This window comes from Oncorhynchus mykiss, chromosome 9, assembly GCF_013265735.2.
Source record: "Oncorhynchus mykiss isolate Arlee chromosome 9, USDA_OmykA_1.1, whole genome shotgun sequence".
In the NCBI taxonomy this organism is placed as follows: Eukaryota; Metazoa; Chordata; class Actinopteri; order Salmoniformes; family Salmonidae; genus Oncorhynchus; species Oncorhynchus mykiss.
The window spans coordinates 19,803,708-19,817,524 of record NC_048573.1 but is presented as its reverse complement, the minus strand read 5'-3'; the positions used below and the strand labels follow the sequence as shown (position 1 = coordinate 19,817,524).

General features: G+C 42.7%; 1 protein-coding gene and 1 pseudogene across 2 annotated transcripts in view; both read right to left on the bottom strand.

Annotated features, from left to right (window-relative positions):
* Positions 1-121: 121 nt before the first annotated feature.
* LOC110532967 lies at positions 122-9,808 on the bottom strand (annotated as a pseudogene).
* Positions 9,809-10,682: 874 nt separating this feature from the next.
* The window catches only part of LOC110531692 (kin of IRRE-like protein 1), a 35,677-nt gene continuing 32,542 nt past the window's right edge, over positions 10,683-13,817 (bottom strand). For both annotated transcript variants that reach the window (XM_036987525.1, XM_036987526.1), the window contains exon 15: positions 10,683-13,709. In XM_036987525.1, the coding sequence (XP_036843420.1) occupies positions 13,044-13,709 (666 nt within the window). In that variant the 3' untranslated portion in view covers positions 10,683-13,043. The remainder of the gene's footprint in view (positions 13,710-13,817) is intronic.

Below are 13,817 nucleotides of genomic sequence, written 5' to 3'. Positions count from 1 at the left end.
TTCAAGAGACTAACCATGAGAAAAGTACACCATTTGACAGATCAGTAAAAATAGTTATTAGGTTTATCATTGAAGTGTTACAGTTTACGAGTGTGTCACTACAGATCATATAAATAATACACTATGTGAGGATACGGACAGAGCCTTCATCTGAGACAGATTGTGAAGACCGAAAGGGGAGAAATCCTCTTCAGAGGGGAACCATTGTTATCAACACAACAGTCTTTTGTTTTAACTTAACAGTCAACTTCTCCAAACACAATGTCCTGGGTTCCTGTCACAAGTTTGTTAAAACTCAATCATACATTAACCATAAATATTTGAACAGGAATTACACAAATAGAATTGCTGTATGAGTTATAAGTATACTGATAATCAATGGTTTCACTGACAACGTAAGGGTCATGTTCAGCAAGGATACTTTTTGGGGAAACAGAGGGTTACTACATGAACTTGTCCTATGTAACAGATTTGTGTTTTTCCATTGCAACACATTTTGCTGCGATGTGCTCTACTGAACACGACCAAGTAGAAACATGTCTTACCAATAAGGGCCACCACATCAGCCAGCATGTGTCCTTTAGCCATCATATCCAGGGCAGCCTGGGGAAGACATCACAAAACTATTAACCAACCCAGGGGGGGGGATGCTACTAAGCTATATGGAATTGTTTTAGAAGGTCACACCAAGGATCATTTTGCTATTTGATTTTGAATTTTAAGACCACTTGAAGTATCAAAAGAAAATATTTAAAAAAAATATTAGATGAAAAATATGGATTTGGCCTTACTGCCTTTAGCCCATATAAATGCATAGAATAACAAATTCACTACATGGAACAACAGATTTTATTTTTGCGGGGCGGGGGAACTAAAGGAAGTTTGTTCTGAAGTGTCTGTCCTATATCTGAGAGATATATAAAGTATAAGAAAGAACACACACACATACAAACATACACATGTTTAACCCCTTATTCTTTTGCACTAAACAGCCTCCATTATTTAAAACTGGTACTGGGGGACCTTCAGACAATTCTTGTGAGGCCTGTGGGTGTCCTAGAGCAAAACAACAGACATGTTGGGGAAAGTCTCACCTTTCCACAAATTAGTGTGTAGCCCAAACGCAAAGGACAGAAGTTGGCAGATCATCTGTACCGACTTCAGACGAGTCCCAAGACGCTTGTGGGGGGGGGGGGGACTCAGCAAAACTGAGAACACTATTGTGTTCGTGAGTCTCCTCTACCCATAAAGGGGTCATAATAGTTTTCTAGGCCAAACTGACAATTTCGCGATAAGACCGATTTTTGGGATGTCTCATGGTCTGACAAACCTTGATGTTGCTTTGCCACCTTCCACCGCAGTTGCGGAAGGCCGACACGGTGGATTCAGATGCAACCCATGCAAAAACAGATCTCTCTACTTTAGACAGAATTTAACAGGGATTTGTTAAATTATGCTAATTCGATGTTAGCGGGGCAGTGACATAAGTAGCCTTGAGGAAGTAGTTTAACACATTGAATAATTAATAACTACATTGAACAATGCGGGGTGTGAAGTCTGTGTAAGTGTGTGAGTGTGCATGCGTAGTTTAAACTCCCGTACCAGATGAGCGAATCTTGGAGCTTTGATTTTGCAGCGGTAGGGCCTGCTGGAGCCGTCAGACACCAGATACACACCAAACTCTCTTTGAACGAGACAGGAGATTGCATTACACAACAGCCCCACCTAAAGCACATTACATTCAATGTCTTCATCTACCTACACAGGGACAACAGATTAGAATTAGCCGGCTGGTTAGATCTGGTACATTGTACCTGGCTGTCAAATACATGTAATATCTGCAATAAAGGACACGATATTGTGTTTGATCTATAGGCATCATATGACCTACAAAATGGACCAGGTGAAGGAGAATCTCACCATTAGTAATGGTAAACTGCACTTATCAAATAGTCTCAGTATTTGAGGATAGGTGAAATACAGAGAGCGTCTCAAATCCGTTATATCCATGACTGTCTGAGGAAGGGAGGGCTTACCTTGGGTGCTTCTACTGCCGTATATGTAGATCCGGGGGCAACTGGTAACCCTCTGTGTACAGCTTAAAGTGATGGATCAGAGACTCCATGGACATCTAACATGGGAACATAATTAAACCACCATTACAACTGATGTTAATGCTTATATAATAGACTCAATGTGCAACACTCCACCGTACACATAGAAATCAGGGCTTATAAAGTTTGACTATAGAGTAAAGCGGATATAGTCTGAGGATGATCTAAAATGTCCTAAAATAAAACCTTTTTTCCTGCAGTTTCCTTGGGTTTTTCGAAAGGCGCTTTAAATCCAATGCATTTTTATTCCAAATAAAATTTCAGCCATTAAATGAGTCTCACCTTCATCTCAGATCTCTTGGGCGGGGCCACCTTGGCGTCATCCACTTTGAACTCCTGCTGGCATCTTGTTGAGGGCCTCGATCACAATCCTGAGACTCTGCCTCATCTCCTCCACCCTGCACAGGTACCTGACCAACACCAAGGAGGAAAGGAAGGAGATGTAAAAAAAAAAAAAATGTAAAAAAAAAATTCTGTCGATAAAATGTGATGAAAATATGAAATAACACATATGGAATCATGTAGTAACCAAAAAATGTGTTAAACAAATCAAAATATATTTTAGATTCTTCAAAGTAGACAACTTTTGCCTTGACAGCTTTGCACACTCATGGCACGCTCTCCACCAGCGTCACCTGGAATGCTATTCCAACAGTCTTGAAGGAGTTCCCACATATGCTGAGAACTTGTTGGCTGCTTTTCCTTCACTCTGCAGTCCAACTCATCCCAAACCATCTCAATTGGGTTGAGGTGGGGTGATTGTGGAGGCAAGGTCATCTGATGCTGCACTCCATCACTCTTCTTCTTGGTCAAATAGCCCTTACACAGCCTGGAGGTGTGTTTTGGGTCATAGTCCCACTAAGCACAAACCAAATGGGATGGCGTATCGCTGCAGAATGCTGTGGTAGCCATGCTGATTAAGTGTGCCTTCGATTCAAAAATAAAAAAATCTGTGTCACCAGCAAAGCACCCCCACATCTCCTCCTCCATGCTTCACAGTGGGAGCCAGACATGCGGAGATCATCCGTTCACCTACTCTGCGTATCACAAAGACAAGGCGGTTGGAACCATAAATCTCAAATTTGGACTCATCAGACCAAAGGACAGATTTCCACAGGTCTAATGTCCATTGCTCATGTTTCTTGGCCCAGGCAACTCTTCTTCTTATTGGTGTCCTTTAGTAGTGGTTTCTTTACAGCAATATCGACCATGAAGGCCTGATTCACGCAGTCTCCTCTGAACAGTTGATGTTGAGATGTGTCTGTTACTTGAACTCTGAAGCATTTATTTGGTATGCAATCTGAGGGGCAGTTAACTCTAATGAAATTATCCTATGCAGCAGAGGTAACTCAGGGTCTTCATTTCCTGTGGCGGTCCTCATGAGAGTCAGTTTCATCATAGCGCTTGATGGTTTTTGCAACTGCACTTGAAGAAATGTTTAAAGTTCTTGACATTTTCCAGATTGACTGTTCTTCACGCCCGACTAGCATCACCACCCTGGATGGTTCCGACCTAGAATATGTGGATATCTATAAGTACCTAGGTATCTGGCTAGACTGTAAACTCTCTTTCTAGACTCATATCAAACATCTCCAATCTAAAATCAAATCTAGAGTTGGCTTTCTATTCCGCAACAAAGCCTCCTTCACTCACGCCGACAAACTTACCCTAGTAAAACTGACTATCCTACCGATCCTCGACTTCGGCGATGTAATCTACAAAATAGCTTCCAATACTCTACTCAGAAAACTGGATGCAGTTTATCACAGTGCCATCTGTTTTGTTACTAAAGAACCTTATACCACCCACCACTGCGACCTGTATGCTCTAGTCGGCTGGTCCTCCCTACATATTCGTCGCCAGACCCACTGGCTCCAGGTCATCTACAAGTCCATGCTAGGTAAAGCTCCGCCTTATCTCAGTTCACTGGTCACGATGGTAGCACGTGCTCCAGCAGGTGTAGCTCACTGATCATCCCTAAAGCCAACACCTCATTTGGCCGCCTTTCCTTCAAGTTCTCTGCTGCCTGTGACTGGAACAAATTGCAAACATTGCTGAAGTTGGAGACTTTTATCTCTCTCACCAACTTTAAACATCTGCTATCTGAGCAGCTAATCGATCGCTGCACATAGTTCATCTGTAAATAGCCCACCAAATTTACCTACCTCATCCCCATACTGTTTTAATTTATTTACTTTTCTGCTCTTTTGCACACCAGTATCTCTACCTGCACATGACCATCTGTTAATTTATCACTCCAGGGTTAATCTGCTAAATTGTAATTATTCGCCTACCTCCTCATGCCTTTTGCACACAATGTATATAGACTATTTTTTTCTACTGTGTTATTGACTTGTTTATTGTTTACTCCATGTGTAACTCTGTGTTGTTGTCTGTTCACACTGCTATGCTTTATCTTGGCCAGGTTGCAGTTATAAATGAGAACTTGTTCTCAACTAGCCTACCTGGTTAAATAAAGGTGAAATAAAAAAATAAAAAAAAGTAATGGACTGTCATTTCTCTTTGCTTATTTGAGCTGTTCGTGTCATAATATGGACTTGGTATTTGACCAAATAGGGCTATCTTCTGTATATCTCCCTACCTTGTCACAACACAACTGATTGGCTCAAACGCATTAAGGAAACAAATTCCACAAATTAACAAGGCACATCTGTAAATTTAAATGCAATTCAGTGCCTACCTCATGAAGCTGGTTGAGATATTGCCAAGAGTGTGTAAAGCTGTCATCAAGGCAAAGGGTGGCTACTTTGAAGAATCTCAAATATAATGTATATATAAAAAATATATATTTTGATTAACACTTTTTTGGTTACTACATGAATCCACGTTGTTATTTCATAGTTTTATATCTTCACAATACTTAGACAGCAGCATACCACCCTGCAATCTACTGCTGGCTAGCTTCTGAACCTAAGCAGGGTTGGTCCTAGTTGGTCTCTGGATGGGAGTCCAAATGCTGCTGGAAGTGGTGTTAGAGGGCCAGTAGGAGGCACTATTTCTTCTGGTCTACAAAAACATCCCAATGCCCCAGGGCAGTGATTGGGGACATTGCCCTGTGTAGGGTGCCGTCTTTCAGATGGGATGTTAAACGGGTCCTGACTCTCTGTGGTCACTAAAGATCCCATGGCACTAATTGTAAGAGTAGGGGTGTTAACCCTGGTGTCCTGACTAAATTCCCAATCTCATACCTAATCATCCCCAGCTTACAATTGGCTCATTCATCCCTGTAACTATTCCCCAGGTTGTTGCTGTAAATGAGAATGTTTTCAGTCAACTTAGCGGGTTAAAAGAACAGGCTGACATAGAGGATAATATGAGTTACCTGTCATAGCAGTCTCCCTTGTTGCCAATGGGGATGTCAAACTCCACCTCGTCATACTTGTCATAGGGCTGAGACTTCCTCAGGTCCCACTTGATGCCTGAACCCCTCAGCATCACACCACTGACAGACAAGCAGAGTTAGTTACAGATGTCATTAGGTTTTCAACTGTTTGAGAGTAAGAGAGTGGATATTGCCACAAACTACCATTCAAAAGTTTGGGGTCACTTAGAAATGTCCTTGATTTCCATTGGCCACTGCCTAGAAGGCAGCTTCATTAAATAGTACCCGCAAAACACCAGTCTCAACGTGAAGAGGCGACTCCAGGATGTTTGCCTTCTAGGCAGAGTTCCTCTGTCCACTGTGTGTTCTTTTGCCCATCTTGATCTTTTATTGGCCAGTCTGAGATATGGCTTTTTCTTTGCAATCCCGGAGTCACCTCTTCACTGTTGACGTTGAGACGGGTGTTTTGCAGGTACTATTTAATGAAGCTGCCAGTTGAGGACTTATGAGGCGCCTGTTTCTCAAACTATTGCTTCTTTAAAATCAGCACAACAAACTTGGATTAGCTAACAACGTGCCGGCTGCTGATAGCGGCCATCTGTACACCTATGTAGATAACCCATTAAAAATCAACCGTTTCCAGCAAAAAATAGTAATTTACAACATTAACGTCTACACTGTATTTCTGATCAATTTGATGTTATTTTAATGGACAAAAAAATTGCTTTTCTTTAAAAAACAAGGAAATTCCTAAGTGCCCCCAAACTTTTGAATGGTAGTGTAGAGAGAGATATATAAATACACACACACACACATATATATATTTGCCTCAGCTAAAGCCATAGTTGAGTGCATCCTCAGCAGACAACCCCAAAGTCCACAGTTTGGTTCTTCCAGATACGGTTGTTGGTCAACATCTCCTCCACCTCGTCTATTCTGATGGAAAAGTTCTTGCACCATTCGTAGATGTCATCCATTAGCCCCAGTGGCATGTCCTGGAACAAACAGATAACACAATCTTTGTTTAATAGCCACCATTACATCACATTCATTGAATCCATAGCTGTAGGGTAAAGTTTCCCCTAGATGCTGATCTTGGGTCAGTTTTGCATTACGGTTAAGGTTAAGATTGGGGGAGAGGATGCTGATCCTAGATTTGGACCTAGGGGAGCCGTCACCTGGTGTACTCCTCCAGGTCTGACGTAGGCTGCATGCATCCTGGCCCCTGAGACACGCTCATAGAACTCAAACATCTAGAAGGATAGAGACAAGAAAGAACATCCTTAAAAAAAACATACCTGTGAATGAACTCAAAATGGCTTCTACAGCAAACCTTTATTTACACAAGTCAATTAATAACAAATTCTTATTAACAATGACAAACTGTGCCCTATCACCTCAAAGGTCATACACTAGTCTACCCAGTGCCCTCACCTTTTCCCTCTCCTCAAACATCCAGAAGAAAGGGGTCATGGCTCCGATGTCCAGGGCGCGCGTGGTGATGGCCATGATGTGGTTCATGATACGAGTCAGCTCTCCGAAAAGAACTACAACACAGAAAAAGACACTGAAAATGCATACTTACTTCACTACTGCTGCCCCTCTTCTGCCTGTGTGAAGATTGCATTCCATGACAGGCCACATTCCCTCTGTGCATCCATGTTGACTGTTGAACTTGAATATCCATGTTGACTGCGATCTACTGCCCCCTAGTGACCTTGTATAAAATGGCAAATTGGTCCAGATCTTAGAAGGTTATGCTTCTCACGCTTGTTACTGTCGTGCTGGTAAAGGAGGGAGGTGCAGCACTTTTCTAACTGCAAATGTTCATCCCTGATTCAAAATGTACCCTCATCTCTAAGCCTAAATTAAGGGCAAAAAGCTTATATACTTGGCTCGATTATTAGGGATTCACTCGAAACCAAAATGGCAGCAAACCGTCTGAAATAGGAAACCCATTTTATGTTGTAAAACATTTTGCACCGGTGTGCACTAATGAATACCTGACATAGTGGTACGTTTTTCCTTTCTGGCATGGTCATCTAGCAGCACCTAGTCTCACCTCTGATCCACTGTGCACGGGGTGGGGCCTGGATGTTGAGCAGCTTCTCCACGGCCAGAGAGTAGGCCTGCTCGTTACACATCATGGATACGTAGTCCAGCCTGTCAAAGTAGGGCAGCGCCTAAAGTGCACACACATCAATGCAATTCCTCCAATAAAAACATGCCTGATACAGAAGAGTCTAAACATGCATCATGTACATTACAAGCCAGGACACACTGATGCAAGTTACTTTCAGCCAATTTTCATATCCGCTGCGCATACCTTACTGTCTCTAGGTGTGCTACAACAGGGTAGCAACTACATACTGCAGGTAGGTCTTGTACTCGATGAGTTTCTCTGTGCCGCAGGCCCACATGGGGATCACACTTCTTCACCGACTCCCCGCTGATGTCAAGCACCAGACGCAGCACGCCGTGGGCAGCGGGGTGCTGGGGCCCAAAGTTAATGGTGTGGTTAGACACCTTCTCCATAGGAGCATCTTTATCTGTAGAGAGAAAGAGTGGTTGAGAGAAGAGTCAGCAACTCTTGGAGGACAGTGGAAGTTGACAAGAAAGATTATTGTTAAAAAGTCAAATCAATGCGTTTCGGCTCTTGGCCTTCATCAGGGATTTGCAGATTGAGAGGTTGCAGAGGGTCTAGTTGGTTTGGAATTCATGCATATGAGTTGAGATAAAGCTATATGTAGAACGACTATGATAAAGTCACAGCGTATGACATGGAATGACTAAATCTATAATAAAGTGATCAAGTCACAGGCTGTGTTTAGAAACCACTGACAACCACTTTGACTATGGGCAAATGGTTCAATGAAATAGGAGGCAATAAAATACAACTACCATACATATCAATATTTGGTCTCTACCTAAATAACTAGCCTATTCATAGGGGCATACCATTCCATGGTGGGGGGACCCATTTCTCAGTGATGGCGCTGGGATACATCACCGCCCCGGCATACTGCTCCGTCCACTCCACATCTGGCTGCCATTGTTTTTGTCTAGAAGAAAAGAACAAGCAACCATGATGTGTCAATAGGGAATCAGTACTGTTTCTAAGGCACAGTGTGGGATGTTGTTTAGCCAGTGTCTAACCTACAAAGGCTCTTGAGGTAAGCCAACTCAGTCTTGAGCAACCACAAGTGCCAAGGAAACACCTCGTAATGATGACAGAGGTCAGGGTTGGGCATTATTACGCTCTAGGTCAGCCAAAACAGACAGGTCACTAATCACATTTCACACAGCAGGGGTAGGCAGGGTCCATAGCCTAATTGTCAAGGCACAAACGTATGAAACATACTCCCTGCTGGCTCTCCCCCCTTGAAAAGCCTGAACTGTTTCAAGTTACTGTCTTACACGTATTGATGTTTGACTCTGAAGTGTTGTTGACCTCAATGATGTACATGCAACTTCACATAACTTCACCTAAGTAGCTAACGTTAGCTAAACGTGTTGTTGTTGAGTAACGTTAGCTAACTAGAACAAGTCAAGGTGGACAGCTAGCTAGCCTGGAGTTCAGACCGGTTTGGTGCCAACATTCCAATCCTTGTGCAATGTTTTTCAGACGACAGTGAAAATAATGCATTTCATTTGCTTCAGCACATTAACAAATTGTTAGGTATTATGCTAGCTAATTAGTTCACTAGCAAGATGACAAGCCGGTCACGAATGTGCTGCTATTAACTCAACATCCACTTCGGCTAAATAGCGGACTTGAACTCCACGGTGAAGGAAGCTCAAGTAGATAACCGGTTGGCTAGATAACTACAGTAACACACAGCCAAACTTTCAAGCTGTTTAACGTTACAGCAACTATACAACAGTCACGTTTGACATAACATAAGAAACTTAGATCTAGATGTAGGGTGGGCTGTTAAGTCTGACCGAAAAAACAAAACGCTGTTATATGGTGAGCAGGTAAGCCCTATGGACTCATATTCTAGCTTGCTAATACTAGCGTTAGCTAAAGTAGCGGTTATGTGACAGTATTTTTTTTTGTATCCCTGAACGACTTATTTGGATATCATTAACAAGTTAAATTATTATTGCAGGACAGTGCAACCAGGGCTGACCATATTACTATTTAAAATACATTTTGTTGAAGGACGTCCAAGTTTGCTAAGCGACCTCAATTACTGTCCCCGCCATCATGGCGGTCATCCTCTGTGGAATGTAAAGCCGACTACAACCCCAAAAGGTGCATTACCGCCACCAATTGGACAGAGTTAAAAAAGTACAAATAAAACCCATACTTTATAGAAAAAACTTAATCCACCAAAAATAAAACAATAAAAACCTCACTGACAAAACCAAAACACGTACATGTATGTATTCCTTCCTTCCTTAAAATCTCAATTCTCAAGCTCTATGACCTGAGAGGGAGGTACTCCGCCAAGAAGTCTTTCAGTCCCATGAACCATTCCGCCTCATCCACAATAATATCTATTTTCTTGGATTTCCTCTCCACTTTGGCAGTGCCATTAATCACCATAGTTAAATTCCTAGGAAGTTTCCAATCTCCTCAAAAGTATCTCTGGTTGTGCAGTCGGCAACAATGATTTTCTTATTTTTTTGGTTTGGGAAGCAAAGATGACAGAGTTATGTTACTGCCACCTATCGTACTGAAATATAATGGAAGTTAAGTTGGCGCTAGAAAAATTGTGTGACAATACTCCATAAGAATTTTTATGATAGTGGAAAGAAGTTAAAATTGTTAGTGTTGAAAATTTGACGCTAGTGTATTGTAGAAGTATAACTGTATTTGTAGTAGTAGGATAGAAGCCTTTAGTTGAATAGTAACAGTAGAAATAGTGAATACAGTGGTAGTGGAAATAGTCAAGTGACTGTTGCCATGTAGCAGTGTTGTTGTGCTTTTTCACATGTATATAATACAATTATTAGTACAATTAATGGGTACCGATAAAAGGCTGTCAAATGATTTAAAATCATTAGTAAAGTTAATTGTATTGATTTGCTGTGATTAATCGCATTTTCAGACATTGTTCAAATTTGACTCTAATTAAAGATGTTTCCATTTATTTAGTTTTTTTATATTACATTGTGTTGTAGGTAATAATATATGTTGACTGTAGGGGAAAACAAAATAAACTGTATTCTCTGAATTGGAAGTTATCCCATTCCCCTGAAAGCATCACACAATATGGTTAATTTTATAAAAAACAGTGCTTTTTATTTCTGTAATACTGTGGAAAAATAATTACATACCATTTTTAAAAAATATTGGAGATAATGAACTTAAAAAATGAAAATGTGATTTTTGTTGTACATCTTTTGAACAGTTTTTCTCTGCTACGTTGAACAGTACAATAAGATAAACATTGTATTTCTAAATTCAAAGACACAATAATACAGGATACAGTCCTACCAGAGGTATACAAGTATTGGAACAGGATTGCGAAGAGAAATGATATGGACAGATTAATGCAGCGTTTTCCAAACTCGGTCCTCGGGACCCCAAAGGGGGCATGTTTTGGTTTTTGCACCTAACACTACACAGCTGATTCAAATAATCAAAGCTTGATGATGACTTGTTTATTTGAATCAGTTGTGTAGTACTAGGGCAGAAAACCCAAACATCCGCCCCAGGACCGAGTTTGGGAAATGCTGTATTACTAAAACACTCACACACATAAACACATACAGACATACACACACGCATACAATATTCACACACACACACGCAGGTAGAGTACGGTATGTCTATGTGTTACATACACACACAGCCATTCACACATCTATACAAACACTGTACAAATAGATGTGCACACACACACACACACACACACACTCTCTCTCTCTATCTCCCTTTTGCTCATTCTTTCTTTCACCCATACACATTCACACAATCACACACCACTATATGTCAATACTGTAGAAAAACCTTCATTGCCCCTTTCTATACACATTCTCCTCAGGCCTCGTCATCATGGCTGATTGTGTATGAGTAATGAAAGTGTTTACCACATGTTCCCTAAGGCCACTCTCTTCTAAACCTCTGTACACACCATCTCACTAGCCATGGTCCCAGCTCTGTTTGTTCGCAAGTGTGACAATGACCACAGGAGTAGGCAAGACAGCACAAATAGACCTGGGACCAGGCTACCACATCACCTCTTTCTATTTCAGCAGGGGGCACCAGGCTAAGGCTTATAGCCTGGATCCAAGCTGAATTTGCTATGTTTCATCATATCAATGATGTAGTATATTCATATAAATGGTGTAACAAAGCGATTTCAGTTTGGATCCCAGGCTACCAGGCTTATAGTTCCATATGCCCGGAACTGCCTCAATACCTAAACCCTTGGTAGGCCTAGCAACACACAACACCTGCCAATATAAGGACCTCCTGCATGCTATCTACTGCATAAATGCTTGTAACCCAAGATTTACATCAAAATAAAGAGCAACATGGACACTTGGTAAAAAGGTTCCTGTATATACTCCCCCTTCCTGAATTCTGCCAGTCATCATTGGCTGACAGAAACAGGTCAACAAATACTTCTTCATGTTTCTCTTTGTTTGTTGGGGTGAATATCACCCAAACAAATACTAAACCCTCTCAAGTTAGAACATTTTGGTCCACAGACACCTCCTTCACAGAAATATGACAAAAATAATTCAGTAAAATGTTAAAAAATAGAATACAAAGCTCTAGTTTGTTGGTGTGCAAATAAAAACAGACATATATAATACAGCTATAGATATAGATAACGGATGTCTAAGCAATGAATACTGTTTGTAATGCAGTGCAAAACGTACCATGGCCCCACTAACCAGCACCAATGGCGCCAATGAAGTAAAGCATTCTGGGATATATATGTGCTCTAAGATCACTGTATAAAACAACAACCAGCTAAAACAAAATGGCAGACAGTCATTACTCCTCATTGGTTGAGGTTTCTCCCGCCCAACGAACGAGCGAAGGTACCATATTTGATGGTCAATTTCTCCATGATATGCCTTACTTTAATATTTGGCAATCGTATATGGAATAAATTGCCTGTAACACCCCCCCCCCCCCCCCCCTCTCGTCACTCATTACAGTCTAAATTCATAGCACTTCTGCTATTCATTTTGACAATTAAGATCTAAAGATCTCTTGTTCTCTCTAGTCCTATTTTCTCTGGTCTTGATTGTGACTTTCGCTTTCTGCTCTTTCAGAGCGAAGAATTGAACACTGGGAGTGTTGGAATTCTGATTACAAGGAAATCCCCTCTGTCTCATTGGGATACTCTCTATTTTCCACTGATCTGGACTATCTCTCTTTCTCATACCCTCCCTGTCTCGTGGGCAAACTCCTGTGTGTGTGTGTGTGTGTGTGTGTGTGTATGTGTGTGTGTGTGTGTGTGTGTGTCTGTCTGCATGTGTGTCTCAGTGTGTGTGTGTCTGTGTACGCTCAAGTGTGTTTGTGTGTGTATGTTTGAGAATGTGAATGTGTGTGTGCGTCTGAGTGACAGTGTGTATGAGAATGCACCCTCACCCTCTACGTGAGAATGAACTGTATCTCACACATGTGTCTGCATCCTCTGTGTGTGCCCTCTGTGGCCGTAGTCAGAATGCTGCGAGGTATAGGAGAAGCGGGTCGAGCTTCCATACTTCCCCAGTCCAGTCTCTGACCCTGACGGAGCTGCCCCAGGCCCCACCCCCACACCAGGCCCCACCCCTGGCACAGGGCCCACCCCCGGCCCCACCCCGTACATCTCATACGACGGACCGACTTCCAAGGGAGCCAGAGTGGGCGGGGCGAATCCCATGCGGTAGGGGGTATAGGGGTGAGAGGGATAGCCGTAGTTGTCGTATGCCAGTTGAGAGGAGTCCAACAGGCTGCAGTCCCCAGGGAAGTCGCTGGTCTGCGGCGGGGGGTTGGGAGGGGGCGGCTGGCTCTGCCCAGCCCGGGTGAATGTGTTAAACTGAGCATAGCTGTTATGGGACAGTCTGGAGGGGGGACGGGGGTCGTAGCAGCTGGGGCGGCCAGGGGTGTTGAGGGGCCCTGGGCCTGGAGGGCCTCCTCCGCTGGCCGTGGCCCCTGATCCTCCAACACTGCTGCTTATGGAGGCAGCGCCCCCTGGGGTGTTGGAGGGCCGGTAGTCGGAGTAGTGCATGGAGCGGGAGGCGGGACGGCCCTCGTCGTGGGTGGAGGCTCGCACGTTGTAGTAGCCGTTGGTGGGATCCTGGAGAGAGAGAAGAAGACATATTGTAGCTAAGGTGTGTGTGGGTGTCCGTGTGAATGTGTGCGTGGGTGCGTACGTGGGCGCGTGTGTGTTTGTGTGTGATGAGAT